Consider the following 25,556-nt stretch of genomic DNA (forward strand, 5'->3'; position numbering starts at 1 on the left):
TGTGTCTGCAGATGTGTAAACTTTCCCCTTCTCCTTTGAGTGGATATAAATGATGTTTGATGTGCCAGGGTGAGCTTTCTGTAGAGACAAATGCCCATGCCTCTCTCCAAAATGTGAAATTTGACATTCAGAATAATTCAATAATCATCTCTACCTGACCAACTTAGAGCACTGCTCTTCAAACTATCACTGATGTCTGGCGAGACAAAGGCTGAGTTTAGACAAGGCCAAAGGTAGCCATGCACAATCTGCAGTGCTGGGTTGAGTGGAAGGGGTCCTTCCCCAATCGCAGTATCATACAGATCGTCACATCAGAAATAATATATTTTTTTAAATGACCTTTTGTGTGATGCAATATTTACAGTATAGGCAATAAGAATGCTGCACTGCTTTACTACAACTGTGAAATGTTATTGAATTGTAATCATGTGTTCAACCCTATAATTTCACAAGAAACTTAATTCATGTAATGGCCATTGCTAACTGTAATAGTTCATCTTCCAGAGTAATCCAAGGTTCCGCATTTTCAAACAAGTAGACCAAAAGAAATGCAAATGTTGACATAACGCTTCTTTAATTTATAGAAGGCACAATAGTTAAACACGTGTTCAGTAAGTACATACATTCTTAGTCAATCACATTCTTTTGAAATATCAACCACTTGATTAAAGATTCACAAATAGTACCAATCAAAATTCACAGCACTGGCACTTTGGTTATCACTTGTCTATTTTTGCTTAATTGTCTTCAACTCTTAAAACTTAAGCATTTGAAATAAGATGTGCAGTGGAGCTGCAGATTTCCAAGTACAGACTTATACATGTGTAACATTACAGTAGAATCACAAAAACATAAGTGCCACAGACTTTTGAGAAACATTAATTAGTGTGCTTTCAATGCTGGATCAAGTGTCGCTTTTTTATTTTCACTGTTGAATCCTTCATGCAGTTGGTCAGGAAATCCAGGCATCTCTTGGAGTACTCCTCTGGAAAGTCACGGAAATGGCTCACGTGGGCAGGGGTTTTGAAGTCAAAACTTTCCACAGACACCCCTTTCTCCTTTAGAGTCTTGACCATGAGCTCAACATCACTGTACCGAATCACTCGATCAGCTCTGGAGTACAGGTACAGCTGGGGCCAGGTAGGAGGGTGCTCCCGGATGGCATCGTAGTGGTTCTTGTGGATGTACTTGGTTATGGGGTACAGAACCACCCTAAGCAGGAAAACAGTTACAGCAAACAGTGCCAAGAGAACACACCTCAACATCACATTGATTTTGGGTCCCAGAGTGGCTGTAAGAGCCCGTAATGCCCCCCTCACATTTCCACTGCCTGGGGCACTGTCCACCACAGTCCCAACTATACATAGGGTACTGAACTGTTTATGACTGTGCAAGAGCTCAACAATGTAGCGGTACAGCATGAATCCCCCGTTGCTGAACACGTGGAAAAATATAGGGCTGTTTTCCACCTCGTAATCATAGAGTATCTCAAGTAGTTTGTGGGCAGTATTACTCAGCTCCTTGTAGCCAAATGATTCAGAGACGAATACTGTCTTCAAGGGCGCAGTATAGCAAATAGTGACACAACCCTGGAACAAAGAGAGGGGGAAAGGTAAGTCACACATGAATAATGAAGTAGAATAACAATTTATTGAAATGACAGGAGACATTTACCACCACAATAATAGTTTTTACGCCAACCTGTTCGTTATAAATGGAGCTGTACTTGGCAAGATGTTTGTCTCTGCAACCAGCCCATCCCAGCAGTATGACAACTGGTTCCTTTGTTCCATGCCAGTGTCTTTCTAAAAGGAGAAAAACAAATCAGTTATAATCAGTTAAACTAACTGCAAGACCAGGAAAACGAATTTAGCTAGCTAGCAAGCAGTCTTTGAGTCAGTCAAATTCAGCTATAATTGAATTATGGATAAACCTGCCAGTGCCCACGTTAACGTTGTCTAAATAGCTCATGGGTCTGTCTGACAGCTAACGTTAGCTAGATTAGTGTTGTTAGCTAGCCTAAGCAAGGCTAGATAAAGTGCTCACCCGAGATCAATGCATCTGGAAACACAATGTTATAGTCCATGCCATCATCTTCCATTCTGTAGCCGATTATATTACAGAACAATGAGCCCTTTTGCTATACGATTCATTTGGCTGATGCGCTGAACCTCAACGTTCTCGCAGGTTCGCTAGTCGCTACGGAAGTCAAGAGTTGTTCGTTCATGGTTTCTGATTGGTTCGTTTTCCCTTCACTATACATTCAGTTCCATGTTCCTCCACGAGATGGCAGCCAATGCCCATATTTGAATCGAATATTTCACTCAGAATAACATGGGAATTATTTGACAACATTATGCAATCTGTGGAATAACAATTTTGTAATTTATTTCGTTTTACCAAAATATATTTAGAGGTGTACCCTGTACCACATTATGTGATGAGTGTTGTAAATTAGTAGTGTGAAATGTGAAATAACTGTAGACTTCTAGAGTCAATGCATAGTAGAGGTAAATTAGTATTCACAGCTGGTGAAATTATTATATACGTTCAAACTACCATCAATATTCGAGTTAACACAGTCAAATATTGTACATTACACACACCCCATCAAAAACAAAAACATTAGTGTGTTGCATTCTTGTCCCTGAATGGAAGCCTCAGCTGTCAATCTGGACGTGAAAAGGGGGATCGCAGTTTAGTGGGAGTGTTAAAGGCGGTACATGGTCAATCGGCTGTCTGCACTGACCGTGCAGCATTACGGTGATATAGCCATTCATACCTCTTGCGCTTCGCAGATAAGCGCAGAGCTGTTGTGAAGGAAGTTGTCAAGAAAGTGAGTTTATGTTTAGGTTATACAGGACCTCCCGCCTTCACCGACCGTCAACCAATCATGTCAATGCGGAGCCATCCACAATGTTAAAACATTTAAGAGGCGCACAGCGATGCGGCACAGAGCTCAATATGTACTTCTGTGTGTCTCTGGGTGCTCCGCAAAATTGCGTCACACCATCCATATGGCCTCCGACCACATTTTCGGATCAAGCATAAATTGTCTCTTAGGGGAGCCAGTCAACACTGCGTAGCAGAGCTGTCAAACGACTGAACAGTCTTTAACCACTGCGATTGTGTTTTAATGAGAAAACAAATGCCACATAAGGTGTACCGCGAGTTTACATTTCGATGTGAGGTAAGCTATAATTCGTGTAGTTAAGAGTTACTTCGGCGTTGGCTGCGTAACTTCTCGTGTGTTAGCAAAGTGGAGTGGCTACCGTTAACTAGCTTCTCATCTTCTCTTGTTGACAAACTAAACTAACGTTACCGAGACCAGCTAACTACAAGCAAGTTAGCCAACTGGCCGCTACTAGCTCGTGCATGGTGAGTAGACCGACTGGCCTGCAAACTATTGCAATGAGATGGAAGTAACTGAGTTTGGCCCGTCATTTCATCAAGTTGTTGTTGAAGAGTCCAACATCTCACCATCTTCATGACAAACGACAAGGTAAGAACTCTGGCTAGCTCTGCCAGCATGCGAAGTTTGCTAGTTTAGGTAATGTTAACGTTGGCGGATGAAGCCTGCCACTCAGTATGTGTCCGTTTCGTAACTAACGTTAACGTGAGCTAGTTGGTCAGCTAGTTTAGCAAGCTAAAATAAGCTAACTAACGTAATCATGGAAAGTGAAACGCGTGGGGTAAACAGACCAACATTTGTTGCAAGTAGTAGCTAGGTACCAGTAACAACAAAGTTACTTTAATTACATAGTTTCAACGTTGTAGCTAATGCAGTAACTCATTGTTTATAATGGAATATTGCACTGAACTAATCAAACGGCAAGTGTTCAGATAATGCTGGCCAGGTATTTGATTAACGTATTGTATCCGAACTCGTATTGTAGGTTATAAACGGATGTTATCAGATCAGAAGAAACTGGTCCCTCCCCTATGAACAAGACTGGGTCATTATTTAAAATGTCAGGTATGCCGTTGCTGCCTCGGATACCCATCCTTTACAGCTGACTGGGCTCTGATAGTGATCATAAAAAATACATTTTAGTGAATAGAATCCATCGACTTTTTCACAGCAGAATAGAAACCTAACTAAATGTTCTACCCTCAAACACTCTCTGATCATCCCTCTTTTTCATGGTGATTCTTGATCTTGCGTTTCATCATAACCAGATGACCCTCCTGTTGGCGATTTAACAATAAACATATTTTATTGTAGCACATTTGAACAGCTGGATAGAGCACAAATATCTGGTGTCAGGCGAACACAGGGATGTCTAGGGCTTGACATTCAGGTAAAGATGCCAATGGCACACCGGACAAGTGCCAACCGAAAGCTACTGGCCCAAATAAAATGAACAAAATATGAATATGTCCCGGGTCAGGATCTGTCAGGGAAGCAAATGATGCGCGCATAATTTAAATTGCAGGTTATTTTCTTTCATTTGGGCTGAGCAAGTAGCATACAAATTCAAGGTCTTTCAAATACTTTTTCATGCACTTAATTGTCATTTTTATTTAACTACATTTGATATCTAATTGTTATAATAGCCAATATAAAAAACATCTGCATTAACACTTAGAGAATAATGCATGTTTTACCGCAACAGACTAGCGCAACACCCGAAACAAATGAAAGCGGCTACATCTCATAAACATTTATCAGAAATTAAATCACAGAATCATTATTTTGAGCAGTAGAACTTCTAAATCGGCTACCATAAATAACTACAAGGGCTTTAAGGACCAAATAGCCTCGAGGAATGTAAAGTTAGGCTATTCCATGATGAGTGAATTGCGCATGGCAAATATTCAACCATCAACTAAAACTGAACTTTTTATAGCTGGTTTGCATACCCATTCTTGATTATTGCCTTAGTATTTACTAGTATATATCATAACTTGGAACATCTTTCCTACCGCTGTTGGTGTCCTATCGAGTTGCTGCAATCTCAAATGAGGTTTTATTTGTGCGGCGCTCGTGTGATAAATCATCGACATGACGAACTAACAGTTTCATGAATTAATCCGTTTTTTATCAGTTATATAGCCTAGATTTAAAAAATAAAATAAAATAATAATAAAATAGCATTATTACAATATTTTGTCCAAGCGGGCCACTGACAGGGATGAGCAACTTGCCAGGAGGGTTCCTGGGCAAGTCGAGCCCTGATGTCCCATGGGCATTTCCATCGAAAAGGACCCATGAGCACAAACGTCACGTTCATAGGACCATATATCAAATTGGATGTCAAATGGAAGCTTAGTCTATGTTTTTGGGAAATTAAGGCATAAGGATATTTTTCAACCATTTTCCATAAAATAAAAAAAAAGAACAAGTAAAGGCTTTGATTTCTGGATTAACAGATGAAAAAGGTGTTTTAGTAAGAATCTACTAGAAAGATCTGAAAAGGTATTCATCAAAACACAATGTTTACATAGTCCCCTGCCAACTAACATCAACACTTCCAATGCATTCGGAAAGTATTCAGACCCCTTCCCCTTTTCTGCATTTTGTTACATTTTGATGTATTTCTTTACATTACAGCCTTACTGTAAAATGGATTAAAAAATATAATACTAATCAATCTACACACACTACCCCATAATGACAAAGCGAAAACAGGGTTTTAGAAATGTTTATCCTATTTACACAAGTATTCAGACCCTTTGATATGAGACTTGAAATTGAGCTCCGGTGCATCCTGTTTCCATTGATAATCATTGAGATGTTTCTACAACTTGATTGGAGTCCACCTGTGGTAAATTAAATTGATTGGATGTGCTTTGGAATGACAAACACTTGTTTATATAAGGTCCCATAGTTGAAGGTGCATGTCAGAGCAAAAACCAAGCCATGAGGTCAAAGGAAAAGTCCGTAAAGCTCCAAGACAGGATTGTTTCGAGGCACAGATCTGGGGAAAGATACCAAAATATTTCTACAGCATTGAAAGTCCCCAAGAACACAGTGGCCTCCATCATTCTTAAATTGAAGAAGTTTGGAACCACCAAGACTCTTCCTAGAGCTGGCCGCCTGACCAAGCTGAGCAATCGGGGGCGAGGTGACAAAGAACCTGATTGTCACTCTGACAGAGCTCTAGAGTTCCTCTGTGGAGATGGGTGAACTTCCCAGAAGGACAACCATCTCTGCAGCACTCCACCAATCAGGCCTTTATGGTAGAGTGGCTGGACAGAAGCCACTCCTCAGTAAAAGGCACATTACAGCCCACTTGGGTCTCTGGTCTGATGAAACCAAGATTGAACTATTTGCCCTGAATGCCAAGCGTCATGTCTGGAGACAATTTGGCACTATCCTTACCATGAAGCATGGTGGTGGCAGCCTCCTGCTATGGGGATGTTTTTCAGCGGCAAGGACTGGGAGACTAGTCAGGATCGAGGGAAAGATGAACTGAGCAAAGTACAGAGAGATACTTGAAGAACCTGTTCAGGACCTCAGATTGGGGCAAAGGTTCACCTTCCAACAGGACAATGTCTCTAAGCACAAAGCCAAGACAATGCACGAGTGGGTTCAGGACAAGTCTCTGAATGTCTTTGTGACCTGTACTTGAACCTGATCGAACATCTCTGGAGAGACCTGAAAATAGCTGTGCAGTGAGGCTCCCCATCCAACCTGACAGAGCTTGAGAAAATCTGCAGAGATGAATGTGAGAAACTCCCCAAATACAGGTGTGCCAAGTATTCAGACCCTTTGATATGAGACTCGAAATTGAGCTCATTTTCGCATCGTACCCAACAAGACTCGAAGCTGTAATCGCTGCCAAAGGTGCTTCACCAAGGTACTGAGTAAAGGGTCTGAATACTTATGTAAAATGTGATATTAGTGTTTTTTTTTCTAAACCTGTTTTTGCTTTGTCATTATGGGGTATTGTATGTAGATTGAGGATGTTTTAAAATAAAAAAAAATAATAAAATAAATAATAATATATATATATTGTCTTGTGCCTTGTAATTCCATTACCAAAAGCATACACATCTTTGATCATTTCACTCCCTGATGTGGAGGGAGGATAATAAATGTTCACAGAAGTAACAAGTAATGGTAGACCTGATTTAGTTAGTGATTTTACTGATATCAATTTTGTTTATGAATTATTAAGTGATTTAAAACAAATTGGTAACAGAATTACCAAAATATCCGTAACGGAATTAAATCAAATCAAATGTATTTATATAGCCCTTCGTACATCAGCTGATATCTCAAAGTGCTGTACAGAAACCCAGCCTAAAACCCCAAACAGCAAGCAATGCAGGTGTAGAAGCACGGTGGCTAGGAAAAACTCCCTAGAAAGGCCAAAACCTAGGAAGAAACCTAGAGAGGAACCAGGCTATGTGGGGTGGCCAGTCCTCTTCTGGCTGTGCCGGGTGGAGATTATAACAGAACATGGCCAAGATGTTCAAATGTTCATAAATGACCAGTATGGTCGAATAATAATAAGGCAGAACAGTTGAAACTGTAGCAGCAGCACGGCCCGGATGGACTGGGGACAGCAAGGAGTCATCATGTCAGGTAGTCCTGGGGCATGGTCCTAGGGCTCAGGTCCTCCGAGAGAGAGAGAGAAAGAAAGAGACAAGGAGAGAATTAGAGAACGCACACTTAGATTCACACAGAACACCGAATAGGACAGGAGAAGTACTCCAGATATAACAAACTCACCCTAGCCCCCCGACACATAAACTACTGCAGCATAAATACTGGAGGCTGAGACAGGAGGAGACAGTGTGGCCCCATCCGAGGACACTTACAATTACTGCAACTGAATTGGCTACAATGGGAAATCATAGTCACAAACCACAGTTGGGTCACCTGCTACTCTCCTCCCTTCCACTGGCATACTGTGACGTTCAGCTCATTACTGTTTTCTTTCTTTCTATTGTCTGGTGGTCAAACTACGATTCACCGCACACAGTCGGAGTCTGGACAACCCTTCCCTCTACCTCTCTCTTTCCAGTTAAGGTCAACTCTCACAGCTCTTAGTGACACCTACCCATGAGCCCCCTCTCTTTCCAGTTACTGTAACCAGCATCCTCACCCACTGAGAACCGGACGTCCATGGATGTTGACATTTGTTCGGTCCACCCTGGCCTTGACGTTAGCGTCCACAGACGGACCGGACTGGACCGAATCTGAACTATCTGAACCTATTATAGAAGTATGTTTCACAAGTTTGGATAGCACAGTAGAGTACAGTCAGTAAAGCAGAGTACAGTACAATGCAGTAGTACAGTATATTGTACTGAAATATACAGTACTGAACTCTGCTCTGCTGTATTGTACTACACTGTACTGTGCTGTGATGTCCAAACTTGTGAAACATGAGGAGAATGACATTCATATCCACACTTATACATATCTGTGTAGAATAGATCAGGTAAACATGATGTAATTCTGTTACCGGGTGTAAATCTACTTCACTTACTGTAGTTCAATAACCAAACTGTATATTTTAAACTCAAGGTGCCATGTCATAGTTGGCATCCCATTCACTCTGCAGACGTACACTACATGGCCAAAAGTATGTGAACACATGCTCGTCGAATATCTCATTCCAGAATCATGGGCTTTAATATGGAGTTGGTCCCCCCCTCCCCCCTTTTGCTACTATGACAGCATCCACTCTTCTGGGAAGGATTTCCACTAGATGTTGGAACATTGCCGTGGGGACTTGCTTCAATTAAGCCACAAGCATTAGTGAGGTCAGGCACTGATGTTGGGTGATTAGGTCTGGCTCACAGTTGGCGTACCAATTCATCCTAAAGGTGTTTGATGTGTTTTGAGGTCAGGGCTTTGTGCAGGCCAGTCAAGTTCTTTGGTGATTGCGTGGTTGTGTGCTTTATTTTATACACCTGTTGGTGACATGTGGTTGAAATATCCGAATCCACTCATTTGAATGGGGTGTCCACATACCTTATATACTTTATAGCAAATATTTATGTTTTTGTCAAATGTGGTTGCGTAAAAGCAATAATAATAATAAATGCCATTTAGCAGACACTTTCATCCAATCATGCTTGCATACATGTTACATATGGGTGGTCCCGGGAATCAAACCCACTATCCTGTCGTTACTAGCACCATGCTCCACCAACTGAGTTACAAAGGACCGCTGCGATACCAGACTTTCCGCTTCGTGTTTTGCTTCCTTTCTTCCTAGTATTGTGATACTGGTTTTGTGACCACACAATACCATTTATCCACAAAATAGTTTTTGTATATATATTTTTTTCAGTGGAAATCATTATGTAGTCCTTGTGCATGGAGTTGTATGATTTGTTAAACTTTGAAATTAATGTTTTTTTGGGGGGGGGCATACATTTTAAATAGAAAAACTGATTTCAAAGTTTAAATCTGTTACCGTGGAATTGCCCTCATCTGTAATTTTGTCATTAGTGGCCCATTGTAAAAGACCTCTACTTCCTCCAGTTCATTATCATTGAGACTGATTTGTCGCTTTGGAAAAATGCATTATGTCCACACAAGCCTACAGTGCCTTCAAAGTATTCATACCCCTTGACTTATTCCACAATATGTGACCAGTTTGAATTCAAAATGGTTTCAGTTGAGAAAAGAAACCAGAAAATCTCACCCATCTACACTCAATACCCCATAATGACAAAGTGCAAATGTATTGAACATTAAATACAGAAATCTCATCTCATCCATTTCAAATTCAAGCTATAACACAACAAAATGTGCACAAAGTCCAGGGTTGTGAATATGTTCTGAAGGCACTGTAGTTGTATTCTCACCAGCTACAAAATGTAGGTTGCTGCTGAGATGCTAGGGAGGGAGGGAGTGAGGGAAGAAAGGGTTCAGACTGGAGAAGTCATGAATTCACCATCTGCATTATTGATATGACGCTGTTAAGTGTTTCTGCTTTGAATGAAGGGAAATGTATGATTTTAGTGACATTTATGACTTGTTCTTGTGAACCCAGACGACTAGGCCTAGCAGCAATTGAAATGGAAAAACAGCCCTCATATGTTATACATCCGTTCTGCTTCTGAAAAGCAGATTTACTAAAATAGCTGCTTTAAACATTCTTGGCAGACTGAGTCTGATCATTGTCATACACTTGCAAAATGGCAAAAAATGCCTTTAGTAATGGAGGAGGATAACATCCTTTTAAGGGTACGGCTGGAGCAGCAAAAAGATCCCAGAACTAGTCCAGTAACTTTGGATGATTTGATTTCAGTTGTTTTCATTTGGGATTGGATGGGGGATGGGAATCACACGAGGTTGAATTAAGAATAGCATTCTTCTCCCAGAGTTTTTAATAGCTTCTCTCTAGTCTCTAACTCAAGGAAAGGGGAGGACAGCAGAATAATCCAGAGACCTCGCCTAGTTACAACCAGCCCATCGAGTAAGCTCAATAGACCTGTGCATGCTGGGGAAATCAGGGGTCCTTAACAAGTGCTGGATGCTTCAAAGTACTAGTGCCATGTGAAAGGTCATCCTCGCCCTCACTCAGTCATTTAAATCAAAGGACTTATTCCTATGGTCATTACTCTGGGGGTTATTATGTCTCCTTGTGTTCCTGTACATGCTCCCTTGTTCGTTTAGGATCCCAGTCTTGGGCTTTGGCTTTATCTTGGCTTAATCTCATATAATTGGACAATCTATCCCTATTAGAGCCATTATTTGTAGGCTTGTCAGACCAGAGGCGGGTTAGGACTCCTGTCATGTGTGTCTAAGTAGATTGATCTTGTGTGAAGTAATGCTTTTGTCTTAGTATTTGAAAAAAGTTGGAGGAAATGTCAGAGGAATGTGATAAAATAGATTAGGCTCATTATCCCCCTCATGACAACACAGCTGTGTTCTGTTTAAATGAACGGAATGGTGATTAAAAAAACACACACACTGATTTATTATACTTCAGGGGTACATAAAACACCATGTTTTCCATACAGATACTAGCTGAAACGATCAGTGTTTTCTGGCTTGTTATTTGTGTCCTGTGAACCATAAGCTTGTACTGTACATTCTAAACTACAGGAAAGTACAAATATTATTAGCTGGCACCGAAGCACACAATTTTCTCAGTCTGCCTGCTGAGAATGGATTTTGGTATTTCCTTCCTCTTAGGGCTGTAAAGGGTTGCCAAGCAGTTATCGAAAATGTGAAACCTTCATGGAGAAGTCCCCCACAGAGTTACCAGTGAAGAGACAATGATGGATCGGAACAAGCGCAACTCCATTGCCGGCTTCCCCTCCATGAGGCCAGACCGTCTTGATGACCTGGATGGTGGAGGGGAGTGGGCCCCGTCTCAGGTGGGAAGAGTGTGCCCCTCATCCTACCGCGCCCTCATCAGTGCCTTCTCCTGCCTGACGCGCCTTGATGACTTCATCTGCGAGTGGATTGGCTCCGGCTTCTTCTCAGAGGTCTACAAGGTGGGTTTATGTTATGATTGACCTGAAATGCAAGAGTTTTATGGTAGGTAGGTGGTACTGGTAGGTAAATAGGAGATTGTGTGAGGACTGCTTATTCATTCATATCAACGTATGGTTTAGGCTAGGCTAGCAGAAAAGCTATGGTATGTCATCACCAGGATTACTTAAATATATAATCTCACACCCTGAGATGTCTCAGCCCACATTCTGTTATTAAACCTCAGTGTGTGGTGCAGAATACAGTTAGCTAATACATTGAGCGAGTGACGAGGAGACGGCAACCGACCAAGAGGACTTTTTATTTTTTAAATTTAACTAGGCAAGTCGGTTAAGAACAAATTCTTTTTTACAATGACCGCCTAGGAACAGTGGGTTAACAGTCTTGTTCAGGTGCAGAACGTCAGATATTTACCCTGTCAGCTCGGGGATTCGATCTGGCAACCTTTCGGTTACTGGCCAACGCTCTAACCACTAGGCTACCTGCCGCCCCTATCGCTATAGTAGACTAATAGCTACCATAGTAGACTAATAGCTAATAGCTACCATAATAGACTAATAGCTACCATAGCGAGGTTGATGACGTAGTACCTATCTTGACTGTATCAAACTGGGAGAAGCTAGTTAAGCTAATGTGAGCTAGCTAGGCTAATTGAGGCTGCAAAGCGTTTTTTAAAATTGCAAGCACATTCTTATCCTACAGTTACAAATGACAATCCGTTCAGAATATTAAGTAGTACTCTGCCTGTTGGCGTCTTAGTCGTTGTAGCCTATCGTTCTCCTTTAACTTTGAATTCTGTCACTTCCATTGATTAGATACTTTTGGTCATATAGTGTATATGGACACCTGTTTGTCGAATATCTCTTTCCAAAATCATGGGTATTAATATGTAGTTGGTCCCCCCCCTTTGCTGCTATAACAGCCTCCACTCTTCTGGGAAGGATTTCTACTAGATGTTGGAGCATTGCTGCTGGGACTTGCTTCCATTCAGCCACGAGCATTAGTGAAGTCGGGCATTGATGTTGGGTGATTAGGCCTGGTTCGCAGTTGGTGTACCAATTCATTCTGAAGGTATTCGATAGGGTTGAGGTCAGGGCTCTGTGCAGGCCAGTCAAGTTCTTCCATGCCGATCTCGACGAACAATTTCTGTATGGACATCGCTTTGTGCACGCGGCTGTTGTCATGCTGAAACAAGAAAGGGCCTCCCCCAATCTGTTGCCATACAGTTGGAAGCACAGAATCGTCTACTCTAGAATGTCATTGTATGCTGTAGTGTTAAGATTGCCCTTCACTGGAACTAAGGGGCCTCGCCCGAACCATGGAAAAACAGCCCTAGACCATTGTTCCTCCTCCACCAAACTTTACAGTTGTCACTATGCATTCCGGCAGGTAGCGTTCTCCTGCATCTGCCAAACCCAGATTAATCCATCAAATTGCCAGATGGTGAAGATGGTGATTCATCACTTCAGAGAACGTGTTTCCACTGCTCCGGAGTACAATGGCGGCAAGCTTTAGACCACTCCGCCCGACGCCTGGCATTGCGATCTTAGGCTTGTGTGCGGCTGCTCGGCCATGGAAACCCATTTTATGAAGCGCCCAACGAATAGTTATTGTGCTGACGTTGCTTCCAGAGGTGGTTTAGAACTCGGTAGTGAGGGTTGTAATCAAGGACAGGCGATTTTTACTCGCTTCAGCACTCGGCAGTCCTGTTCTGTGAGCTTTTGTGGCCTAGCACTCGGCAGCTGAGCCGTTATTACTTCTAGACGTTTCCACTTCACAATAACAGCACTTAGTTGGCCCGGGGCAGCTCTAGCATGGTATAAATTTGACGAATTAACTTGTTGGAAAGGTGACATCCTATGATTGTACCACGTTGAAAGTCACTAAGCTCTTCAGGAAGGCCATTCTACTACCAATGTTTGTCTATAAAGATTGCATGACTGTGTGCTTGACTCTATACACCTGATAGCAACGGTGTATGGAAATAGCCGAATCCATTAATTTGAAGCTGTGTCCACATACTGTGCTTTTTATTTATACATACTCACTCACTACTGTTCAAAAGTTTGGGGTCACTTAGAAATGTCCTTGATTTTGAAAGGAAAGCACATTTTGTTTTCGTCCATTTTTAAAATAACATCAAATTGATCAGAAATACAGTGTAGACATTGTTAATGTTGTAAATTACCATTGTAGCTGAAAACGGCTTATTTTATTAATTATTATTATTATCGGTAACCATCACTCCTGTGTTCCAATGACATATTGTGTTAGCTAATCCAAGTTTATAATTTTAACAGGCAAATTGATCATTAGAAAACCCTTTTGCAGTTATGTTAGCACAGCTGAAAACTGTTGTGCTGATTTAAAGAAGCAATAAAACTGGCCTTTAGACTAGTTGAGTATCTGGAGCATCAAATCAAATGTTATTGGTTACATGCGCCGAATACAACCGGTGTAGACCTTACAGTGAAATGCTTACTCATGAGCCCCTAACCGACAGTGCAGTTAACAAAAATACAGATAAGAATAAGAGAAATGAAGCTGGCAGCTTCAATAAATAGTACCCGCAAAACACCAGTCTCAACAGTGAAGAGGCGACTCCGGAATGCTGTCCTTCTAGGCAGAGTTCCTCTGTTCAGTGTCTTGTTCTTTTGCCCATATGAATCTTTATTTTTATTGGCCAGTCTGAGATATCTGGGCGGCAGGGTAGTCTAGTGGTTAGAGCGTTGGACTAGTAACCGGAAGGTTGCAAGTTCAAACCCCCGAGTTGACAAGGTACAAATCTGTCGTTCTGCCCCAGAACAGGCAGTTAACCCACTGTTCCTAGGCCGTCATTGAAAATAAGAATTTGTTCTTAACTGACTTGCCTAGTTAAATAAAGGTGGGAAAAAAATATGCCTTTTTCTTTGCAACTCTGCCTAGAAGGCCAGCATCCCGGAAGTTGCCTTTTCTCTGTTGATGTTGAGACTGGTGTTTTGCGGGTACTATTTAATGAAGCTGTCAGTTCAGGACTTGTGAGGCGTCTGTTTCTCAAACTAGACACTCTTATGTACTTGTCATCTTGCTCAGTTGTGCACTGGGGCCTCTCACTCCTCTTTCTATTCTGGTTAGTGCCCGCTTGCGCTGTTCTGTGAAGGGAGTAGTACAGTGTTGTACGAGATATTCAGTTTCTTGGCAATTTCTCGCATGGAATAGTCTTCATTTCTCGGAACAAGAATAGACTGACGAGTTTCAGAAGAAAGGTCTCTGTTTCTGGACATTTTGAGTCTGTAATCAAACCCACTGATGCTCCAGATACTCAACTAGTCTGAAGGCCAGTTTTATTGCTTCTTTAATTAGGACAACAGTTTTTAGCTGTGCTAACATAATTGCAAAATGATCAACTTGGATTAGCGAACACACCGTGCCATTGGATTACAGGAGTGATGGTTGCTGATAATGGGCCTTTGTACGCCTATGTAGATATTCCACAAAACAATCTGCCGTTTCCAGCTACAATAGTCATTTAAAACATAAACAATGTATTTCTGATCAATTTTATGTTATTTTAATAGGCAAAAAATGTGCTTGTCTTTCAAAAACCAGGACATTTCTAAGTGACCCCAAACCTTTGATCGGTAGTGTAACATGCATACATACAGTACCAGTGAAAAGTTTGGACACAGCTACTCATTCAAAGGTTTTTCTTTATTTTTACTATTTTCTACATTGTAGAATAATAGTGAATACATCACAACTATGAAATAACACATGGAATCATGTAGTAACCAAAAAAGTGTTCAACAAATCAAAATGTATTTTCGATTCCTTACAGTAGCCACCCTTTGCCTTGATGACAGCTTTGCACATTCTTGGCATTCTCTCAACCAGCTTCACCTGGAATGCTTTTCCAACAGTCTTGAAGGAGTTCCCACATATGCTTGAGTACTTGTTGGCTGCTTTTCCTTCACTCTGCGGTCCAACTCATCCTAAACCATCTCAATTGGGTTGAGGTCAGGTGATTGTGGAGGCAAGGTCATCTAAAGCAGCACTCCATTACTCTGTGGTCAAGTAGCCCTTACATAGCCTGGAGGTGTGTTGGGTCATTGTCCTGTTGAGAAACAAATGATAGTCCCACTAAGCGCAAACCAGATGGGATGGTTTATCGCTGCAGAATGCTGTGGTAGCCATGCTGGTTAAGTGTAGCTTGAATTCTAAATAAATCACTGACAATGTCACCAGCAAAGCACCCCAACACCATCACATCTCCTCTATGCTTCACGGTGGGAACGACGCATGCAGAGATCATCCATTCACCTTCTCTGCGTCTCACAAAGACAGTGGTTGGAACCAAAAATCTCAAATTTGAATTCATCAGACCAAAGGACAGATTTCCACCGGTCTTTGATCATGTTTCTTGGCCCAAGCAAGTCTCGTCTTCTTATTGGTGTCCTTTTAGTAGTGGTTTCTTTGCAGCAATTCGACCAACAAGGGCTGATTCACATAGTCTCCTCTGAGCAGTTGATGTCTGTTACTTGAACTCTGAAGAATTTATTTGGGCTGCAATCTGAGGTGCAGTTAACTCTAACAGAGGTAATTCTGGGTCTTTCTTGTGATAGTCCTCATAAGAGACCGTTTCATCAGCTTGATGGTTATTGCGACTGCATTTTAAGAAACTTTCAAATTGATTGAAATGTTCTGTTATTGACTGACCTTAATGTCTTAAAATAATGACTGTTGTGCCATAATATGGACTTGGTCTTTTCCCAAATAGGGCTGTCTTCAGTATACCTTGTCACAACACAACTGATTGGCTCGAACTTTTAACAAGGCATACCTGTCAATTGAAATTAATTCCAGGTGACTACCTCATGAAGCTGGTTGAGAGAATGCCAAGAGTGTGCAAAACTGTCATCAAGGCGAAGGCTGGCTACTTAACACGTTTTTTTCTTCTTTTGGTTACTACGTGATTTAAATGTGTATTTTCCTATTTTTGATGTCTTCACTATTATTCTCCAATGTCGAAAATAGTAAAAATAAAGAGAAACCCTTGAATGAGTAGGTGTCCAAACATTTGTGTGTGTGTGCGCATGCATGTATACATATCTCTTTTTAAACGCGCAGAGGCTCTGACTGTAGCCTATTGTCGCTTTGAGGACTTATGATTGGGCAACAAAAACAAGCTAAATGCACAAACTCTCCACTTTTGTGAAAATCAAGAGCAGCGGCATAAATGATCCAATTTCTCCCTCGCGCACGCACAGCAGCCGCGTTCTGATATGTACAGGCCCTTCCGGATAAGTCAGTTAAAATGACACATACCCGTATCAATCAGATCCAACCCAAACCTGTGACATTATTTAGAATTCTGGATTCGGTCTCAGGTATTCGGGTACAGGTGGATCCGTGAACACCTCTAGCACACAGATACTGTGGCCGCTCCTTATTACATTGATCTAGGCTATTGTCTCACAATCGACTGATATGGGACGTGCGAAAAGCCCTTTATTTCCACGTCGCTCTGGTTACGACATGAAAATATAGAAGGGCTGAAGAGGTTTATGATGGCGACTAGACGTTAGGCTACAATGGCTGTCTAAGTGCTATATCGTCCATTACACTAACAACCTGACAGGGTTGGTACTTCAACAGATATGGCTGTTGAGGTTAGAGGTTCAACTCCTTTACTGACATTTTGAGGTCATGTTAGCTACGTTCACTTTTGGTGTAAGCCACATTGTAATTTCCTCCAACCAGCGTCAGCGCTCATGAAAGTCACTTTTACTTTCAATGAGGGACTTTCAATTAGTTATAGGCTTTAGACTTCAGCTTCACCTACTGAAAAGTCTGAGTCAGGGCATTCTATATTGATGTTGTCACAACCACCACAATGTGGAAGAGTACTTCCGGGTTGGAGCGAGCGGTCGCATCCGCACTTCGGTCCGCAGGTAGTATAACTTTTCATTACATTTCATTATAGTACAACGGTGTGATTTGTCTAATCTTAGCAATTTCTTCTTAGCTAGCTACATAGCCGTCGTTGTATCAAAGATAATAGCGTAATTATCGTATTTCGTCGTCCTAACGTAGTCCACACTGCTATCTGCCCAGCAGCTAGCTAGCTAGCCTGCTAGCCAGCTAGCAAACGTCCACCGTCTACCGAATAGCAGCACTGTAGAAACTATTACACTCAACTGAACGACTTGATTAGTGTAGTGTTAGCTAGCTACATAGTTGTCTTTGCTGTCTTCGTATCCAAGATAATTGTGTAGTTTAGAGTGTGTAGTTTTAGAGTGATTATCTTAATTTACCGAGGTTAGCTAGCCAGCTATTTGTCGTCCTTAACGTAGGAGACACTGCTAGCTAGCCAACAGCTAGCCAACGTCTACCGAATAGAACTTCCGCACTCAACAACCCGGTCGCATTCCGCTTCGCTCCACAGGTAGTATCACATTTTCATTTCATTACAGTACAACGGTTTGATCGTAGCTAGCTACATAGCTAGCTAGATAGCCGTCTTTGTATCAAAGATAATTGTGTAGTCTAGAGCGATTTTCTAGGTTAGCTAGCCAGCTATTGTCGTTCTTTTAACGCAACGTAACGTAATCAACACTGCTAGCTAGCCAGCTAGCCCCCGAATAGCAGCACTGTAGAAACTATTACACTCAACGGAACGACTTGATTAGTGTAGTGTCAACAACGCAGCCACTGCCAGCTAGCCTACTTCAGCAGTACTGTATCATTTTAATCATTTTAGTCAATAAGATTCTTGCTACGTAAGCTTAACTTTCTGAACATTCGAGACGTGTAGTCCACTTGTCATTCCAATCTCCTTTGCATTAGCGTAGCCTCTTCTGTAGCCTGTCAACTATGTGTCTGTCTATCCCTGTTCTCTCCTCTCTGCACAGATGTTACGAATCCCTTTTGGCCCGACAGTCTAGGGGGGGATGGTAATGAGACCCGTAACATAACTCATGCAAATTATTATTGTGACAAAGTAAAAGTGTGAACGAAATAACCACGACAACAGAAATCTACCGTCAAACTCTAGGTTTATTTATAAACACACGGTAATGGGGGGAGCAGGAAAAGGGGCTGAGCTGGACCCAAGAAAAGAAACAATAAGTATTCAAAACACCCCTAAGCTAGACTAGCCTACTTTAACAACAGCTAACTAACTAACCAAAAATACAGTGGGTGGTCCGCCCAGTTCTAACTAGTGTATTTAACAAAGTTCACCTACGGGTAGTGTATGCCCATGGGCGACTTGTCTAGGTTTCCCCCTTTTCCCACCAGCAACAAACAAACACCATAACCAAAAACAATACTCACAGGTGATGACAAAGTGCTATGGAGGTGCTTAAACAAAAGAGAGGTGAAGACACAAAGCGAGAGTGAAACACAGAGACCTACAGACATGGCATTTACAGAGAGATTGAGCTAGAGATTGCTCCAGAGCAAACAAATGATGGGGTTTTTAAACCATGGGAAGGAACTGTGATAGGGTGGGAAATAGGAGGAGGTGTGTCTTCTGATTGATGATTGATTGTTGACTGATTGGGGAGTGATGGTTTTCACCTGTGAGGGGAGAAGGAGAGAAAAGAAACACACAGGATACACACACACACAGGATAACTGTATCCGTAACAACAGACCATACAAACGCTCCACACCGCGTGGCCGCGGCCACCTTAAACTGGTGGTCCCAGCGCGCACGACCCACGTGGAGTTCCAGGTCTCCGGTAGCCTCTGGAACTGCCGATCTGCGGCCAACAAGGCAGAGTTCATCTCAGCCTATGCCTCCCTCCAGTCCCTCGACTTCTTGGCACTGACGGAAACATGGATCACCACAGATAACACTGCTACTCCTACTGCTCTCTCTTCGTCCGCCCACGTGTTCTCGCACACCCCGAGAGCTTCTGGTCAGCGGGGTGGTGGCACCGGGATCCTCATCTCTCCCAAGTGGTCATTCTCTCTTTCTCCCCTTACCCATCTGTCTATCGCCTCCTTTGAATTCCATGCTGTCACAGTTACCAGCCCTTTCAAGCTTAACATCCTTATCATTTATCGCCCTCCAGGTTCCCTCGGAGAGTTCATCAATGAGCTTGATGCCTTGATAAGCTCCTTTCCTGAGGACGGCTCACCTCTCACAGTTCTGGGCGACTTTAACCTCCCCACGTCTACCTTTGACTCATTCCTCTCTGCCTCATTCTTTCCACTCCTCTCCTCTTTTGACCTCACCCTCTCACCTTCCCCCTACTCACAAGGCAGGCAATACGCTCGACCTCATCTTTACTAGATGCTGTTCTTCCACTAACCTCATTGCAACTCCCTCCAAGTCTCCGACCACTACCTTGTATCCTTTTCCCTCTCGCTCTCATCCAACACTTCCCACACTGCCCCTACTCGGATGGTATCGCGCCGTCCCAACCTTCGCTCTCTCTCCCCCGCTACTCTCTCCTCTTCCATCCTTTCATCTCTTCCCTCTGCTCAAACCTTCTCCAACCTATCTCCTGATTCTGCCTCCTCAACCCTCCTCTCCTCCCTTTCTGCATCCTTTGACTCTCTATGTCCCCTATCCTCCAGGCCGGCTCGGTCCTCCCCTCCCGCTCCGTGGCTCGACGACTCATTGCGAGCTCACAGAACAGGGCTCCGGGCAGCCGAGCGGAAATGGAGGAAAACTCGCCTCCCTGCGGACCTGGCATCCTTTCACTCCCTCCTCTCTACATTTTCCTCTTCTGTCTCTGCTGCTAAAGCCACTTTCTACCGCTCTAAATTCCAAGCATCTGCCTCTAACCCTAGGAAACTCTTTGCCACCTTCTCCTCCCTCCTGAATCCTCCTCCCCCTCCCCCCCCTCCTCCCTCTCTGCAGATGACTTCGTCAACCATTTTGAAAAGAAGGTCGACGACATCCGATCCTCGTTTGCTAAGTCAAACGACACCGCTGGTTCTGCTCACACTGCCCTACCCTGTGCTCTGACCTCTTTCTCCCCTCTCTCTCCAGATGAAATCTTGCGTCTTGTGACGGCCGGCCGCCCAACAACCTGCCAGCTTGACCCTATTCCCTCCTCTCTTCTCCAGACCATTTCCGGAGACCTTCTCCCTTACCTCACCTCGCTCATCAACTCATCCCTGACCGCTGGCTACGTCCCTTCTGTCTTCAAGAGAGCGAGAGTTGCACCCCTTCTGAAAAAACCTACACTCGATCCCTCCGATGTCAACAACTACAGACCAGTATCCCTTCTTTCTTTTCTCTCCAAAACTCTTGAACGTACCGTCCTTGGCCAGCTCTCCCGCTATCTCTCTCAGAATGTCCTTCTTGATCCAAATCAGTCAGGTTTCAAGACTAGTCATTCAACTGAGACTGCTCTTCTCTGTATCACGGAGGCCCTCCGCACTGCTAAAGCTAACTCTCTCTCCTCTGCTCTCATCCTTCTAGACCTATCGGCTGCCTTCGATACTGTGAACCATCAGATCCTCCTCTCCACCCTCTCCGAGTTGGGCATCTCCGGCGCGGCCCACGCTTGGATTGCGTCCTACCTGACAGGTCGCTCCTACCAGGTGGCGTGGCGAGAATCTGTCTCCTCACCACGCGCTCTCACCACTGGCGTCCCCCAGGGCTCTGTTCTAGGCCCTCTCCTATTCTCGCTATACACCAAGTCACTTGGCTCTGTCATAACCTCACATGGTCTCTCCTATCATTGCTATGCAGACGACACACAATTAATCTTCTCCTTTCCCCCTTCTGATGACCAGGTGGCGAATCGCATCTCTGCATGTCTGGCAGACATATCAGTGTGGATGACGGATCACCACCTCAAGCTGAACCTCGGCAAGACGGAGCTGCTCTTCCTCCCGGGGAAGGACTGCCCGTTCCATGATCTCGCCATCACGGTTGACAACTCCATTGTGTCCTCCTCCCAGAGCGCTAAGAACCTTGGCGTGATCCTGGACAACACCCTGTCGTTCTCAACTAACATCAAGGCGGTGGCCCGTTCCTGTAGGTTCATGCTCTACAACATCCGCAGAGTACGACCCTGCCTCACACAGGAAGCGGCGCAGGTCCTAATCCAGGCACTTGTTATCTCCCGTCTGGATTACTGCAACTCGCTGTTGGCTGGGCTCCCTGCCTGTGCCATTAAACCCCTACAACTCATCCAGAACGCCGCAGCCCGTCTGGTGTTCAACCTTCCCAAGTTCTCTCACGTCACCCCGCTCCTCCGCTCTCTCCACCGCTCTCTCCTCCGCTCTCTCTCTCTTCCAGTTGAAGCTCGCATCCGCTACAAGACCATGGTGCTTGCCTACGGAGCTGTGAGGGGAACGGCACCTCAGTACCTCAAGGCTCTGATCAGGCCCTACACCCAAACAAGGGCACTGCGTTCATCCACCTCTGGCCTGCTCGCCTCCCTACCACTGAGGAAGTACAGTTCCCGCTCAGCCCAGTCAAAACTGTTCGCTGCTCTGGCCCCCCAATGGTGGAACAAACTCCCTCACGACGCCAGGACAGCGGAGTCAATCACCACCTTCCGGAGACACCTGAAACCCCACCTCTTTAAGGAATACCTAGGATAGGATAAAGTAATCCTCCTCACCCCCCTTAAAAGATTTAGATGCACTATTGTAAAGTGGCTGTTCCACTGGATGTCATAAGGTGAATGCACCAATTTGTAAGTCGCTCTGGATAAGAGCGTCTGCTAAATGACTTAAATGTAATGTAAATGTAATGTCAGCACTTTCTATCTCATGCCTCGATCTTAGTCATACTATTTCCTTTCCATCTGTATGTATGAGTCAATGCATACTGATGGACTGGAAATAGAATTCAGATTTAGTTTCTTAGCTTAAACAGGAAACTAGCCTAATTACAGAAAGGAATAGAAGTGTTGCTATGTCTGGAGCTGTGATGCACAGTAATCTAATGGCCGCTTCAGAGCATGGCCACAGTAGTCTGCCTTAGAACTACTCAATCACTGCTCATTGGAGTCAAAGGGTTAATGCAAAGGACCCAGTGCTGAGTTGGTGGGGGAAGGGCAGCGTGTAGGGTCCTGCCCCAGGCTGCCTGAGGGGGTTGTCATCACACCATGTATTTTAGGGAGGGAATGCCCATCCAACCTGAATATGACTGGGGTCTTTACAAATAGTTCTTGTTGAACAAACCTTAAGAAAAAGCTTCCTTTATTCACACTCACATGTTCAACCATGTTTTAAAAGGTGCTGTTTAATCCTTGGGGCCATAATATTGTTATATTGCAGCTGTTTCCTCTCAAGTCAAAATTATGACTTCAGCTTTATTAGTACAACAATATTTACCCTCGTTGCTTCTCACTTGCAATATTGACCCTCGTTGCCTCAGACTTGCTTCTCTAAATGCTTAACGGACACAAATGTTTCCTGTGTAATGAGAGTTCCATAGTTGTCTAAGCAAGGGGACAATGGATCTACATAAAATAAAAAATATAATTATCTGTTTGTCTTCAACTGTGTGTCCTGTCTACAGGGCTAGGTATTGAGGAGGCTAGCTGGTTTGATGGAACAGATTGGAGGTGCAGGGTCTTGCTGGGGCAACATTATGGGTCTTTGTTTGAGCCAGGCTGCACTCTCTCTCCTGGTGGGCAGATGATGGGAGTGGGGGAGGTGGTCTAGAGGAGGCCATCTGCTGCCTGCTCCTCTCCTACAGGGAAGACTAGCTGCACTTTTTGTACTAGAACTTCAAGAGCGGCTAAAGAAGCACTATGAACTGGATACTCATCCAAGTGCTATGTAAATAAGGCCTAGATCGGCCTGCTTCCCTTTTCTGTACCTCAAACTTCCTTTCATCTCCGCTCTCCAACAAATGTCAACTGTAAACTAACTATATAACCAGATAGGCTTTGTATCTGTTACTGTACTCGCAGACCGACCTGAGTTGATACTTTAACTTCTTATTCACTGGTTTCAGTGTCTTAATATTTCATCTGGAGGAAGTGAGCAGTAGCAGATACAGCTTATTTTTCTCACCCTGACTCATAACTTCCTGTGGTTTCCCAACGATCAGATTGATGTTTGTATTGTTGTAGTTAGAAAAGTGTTCTGCCTTCTCTGCCAAAGAAAAGGGTTACATTGTAGGTAGTTGTGATAGGCTAACACCTAGGTTACATATCACAACATTCATGTTCTTGGCCTCGGCTCAGTATTCTTTCTAGTGCACCAATGTGTGGATGAAAGCCAGCCAATCATCTTTGATCACATTGGAGTTAATGCTGCAAGGAAGGACAGTGACTGATCTAATTCACAGGAGAAATGGACTGTTTTACTTCCCGTTGTTAAGGTTCTGAATGTGGAAGGACATTCATTTTGCTGCAGAAAGAGAACCTTTCTCCATGATCTTGGAATAACGATAATAGAGAAGTGTCCCCATGATAAGGGAATATTGATAAGGGAACGGTAGTGTTAAAGAGAAGCATTCCGATAATGCCTAAATGACCAGATTGTTGTGTTCGTTGCAGGTACGCCACAGAGTGTCGGGCCAGGTGATGGCTCTGAAGATGAACAAACTAAGCAGTAACCGTGCCAACATGCTGAGAGAAGTCCAACTGATGAACAGACTGTCCCATCCCAACATCCTCAGGTGACCTCCAGGAAACCAAACATCTGTTCCACTACATTTTGGACAGTTGATTTTTTTTTTTTTGGCACGGCACCATCCTCAATATTTTGTATAGTTTGAATATCAATCTGTCCTTTTGGAGAAACGGAACTAAAATGCCTTCTGCGATATTGTACAATTCTTTTTCATTCTTGTTCAGTTACTGATTAAATTATCCCAGCTTTTTAATAACAATCTCAAGGGGCTACTCAAAAAATGGGTACAATACAGGGCTGGAAAAGTTCAGTTATGGTACCATATTCAGAAATGGTGTCATTTTCTTACTGACTAATGGTCTAATCCCCTTTTTTTCTAGAAAGTGACTCTTAAGTCATTTGTGAATCCTTCATCTTTGAAAGATCCTTTGATCTGTAGCTTTCTGTCAAAATGACGTTAGCCTCCCCTTTAATGGAATCAGTGGGGTAATAAATAATATGATGAAGTGGGTGGTTCGAGCCCTGAATGCTGATTGGCTGAAATCCGTGGTATATCAGAACGTATACCACAGGTATGACAAAACATTTATTTTTACTGTTCTAATTATGTTTGTAATCACTTTTTATAATAGCAATAAGGCACCTCGGGGGTTTGTGGTATATGGCCAATATTCCACGGCTAAGGGCTGTCTCCAGACACTCAGTGTTGCGTCGTACATAAGAACAGCCCTTAACCGTGGTATATTGGCCATATACCACACCCCCTCATGCCTTATTGCTTAAAAATATGCCATTTAGCAGACTCTTTTATCCAAAGCAAATTACAGTAATACGTGCATACATTTTACGTATGGGGTGTGACCTTGATCTCTGCTGTTCCACAGTATTTAACAAGGGATTTTCTGGAACAACATCCTGAGTTTGAATTTCATTGACATGAATTCCCTTATGAGGAACAACCTTTCCCTTTTCACTTCTCACCAAAGCTGTTTATTTTCATATTAAGTTGGGAGCCTGCAAAATCGGCACACATACATATTTGACCAAACTCATCATGATAGAACAAATAGTTTGGGATTTATTATTGTATGACAATGTTTTATGTTGTCATGGACAATAAAATGGAACAATCTGAATTTCCTATCCTCAAATGGATTAGGCTGACCTAGGCTTTGCATGATACACTACAGAGCTCACATTCTGCTGTAGGTGGTGGGTAGGAAAGATGGTCTGTGTGTGCTGTGTTACAATCACAGCTTTGTGGCAGTTCTGTGGCGGTTGGCTGACGAGAATTCTGAGGGGTTCTTTGTCTGAAAAACCCTTCGAAGAACCCTCTGTCTTGCATTTATTGGGTCATAACTCAGGGGAGCCAACACTCGCTGTGTGTACAGCCTGGCTCGTGTGTTAGGATATTCATACAACCAGTTTGTCATTTCCAAAAACAGACGGCCTTGACTGTGACTCCAGCCTCTTAAGATTTGGATGCAGTGGCTCCAAAAAAAGAGGGAGAAAAAGCGATGGAATGTGGGTCAGGAGAGTGAGCCTCGTTTCCCCCTAGAAATGACTTTCTTGTTTGCACTGCTCTTGTTGGGTCTTTTCT

General features: G+C 43.2%; 2 protein-coding genes across 5 annotated transcripts in view; one reads left to right on the forward strand and one right to left on the reverse strand.

Moving 5' to 3' along the window:
- Positions 1 to 557: 557 nt before the first annotated feature.
- LOC115113940 (transmembrane protein 53) lies at positions 558 to 2,222 on the reverse strand. The gene is made up of 3 exons (XM_029641873.2): positions 2,047 to 2,222; positions 1,702 to 1,805; positions 558 to 1,589 (listed from the first exon to the last, which is right to left on the reverse strand). The coding sequence occupies exons 1-3, from the start codon at positions 2,099 to 2,101 to the stop codon at positions 894 to 896; spliced, it is 855 nt and encodes a 284-aa protein (XP_029497733.2). The 5' UTR covers positions 2,102 to 2,222; the 3' UTR covers positions 558 to 893.
- A 566-nt stretch (positions 2,223 to 2,788) lies between these two features.
- Positions 2,789 to 25,556, forward strand: part of LOC115114427 (dual specificity testis-specific protein kinase 2-like) — a 39,559-nt gene continuing 16,791 nt past the window's right edge. Inside the window, exons 1-4 of one of the 4 annotated variants that reach the window (XM_029642652.2) lie at positions 2,789 to 3,190; positions 3,332 to 3,502; positions 11,111 to 11,415; positions 23,881 to 24,002. In XM_029642652.2, coding sequence (XP_029498512.1) covers positions 11,194 to 11,415; positions 23,881 to 24,002 — 344 coding nt within the window. In that variant the 5' untranslated portion in view covers positions 2,789 to 3,190; positions 3,332 to 3,502; positions 11,111 to 11,193. Of the gene's footprint in view, positions 3,503 to 11,110; positions 11,416 to 23,880; positions 24,003 to 25,556 lie in introns of all 4 variants that reach the window. The other 3 variants (XM_029642653.2, XM_029642651.2, XM_065013426.1) reach the window with 3 other exon arrangements.

The sequence above is a fragment of the Oncorhynchus nerka genome, linkage group LG9b, assembly GCF_034236695.1.
Source record: "Oncorhynchus nerka isolate Pitt River linkage group LG9b, Oner_Uvic_2.0, whole genome shotgun sequence".
In the NCBI taxonomy this organism is placed as follows: domain Eukaryota; kingdom Metazoa; phylum Chordata; class Actinopteri; order Salmoniformes; family Salmonidae; genus Oncorhynchus; species Oncorhynchus nerka.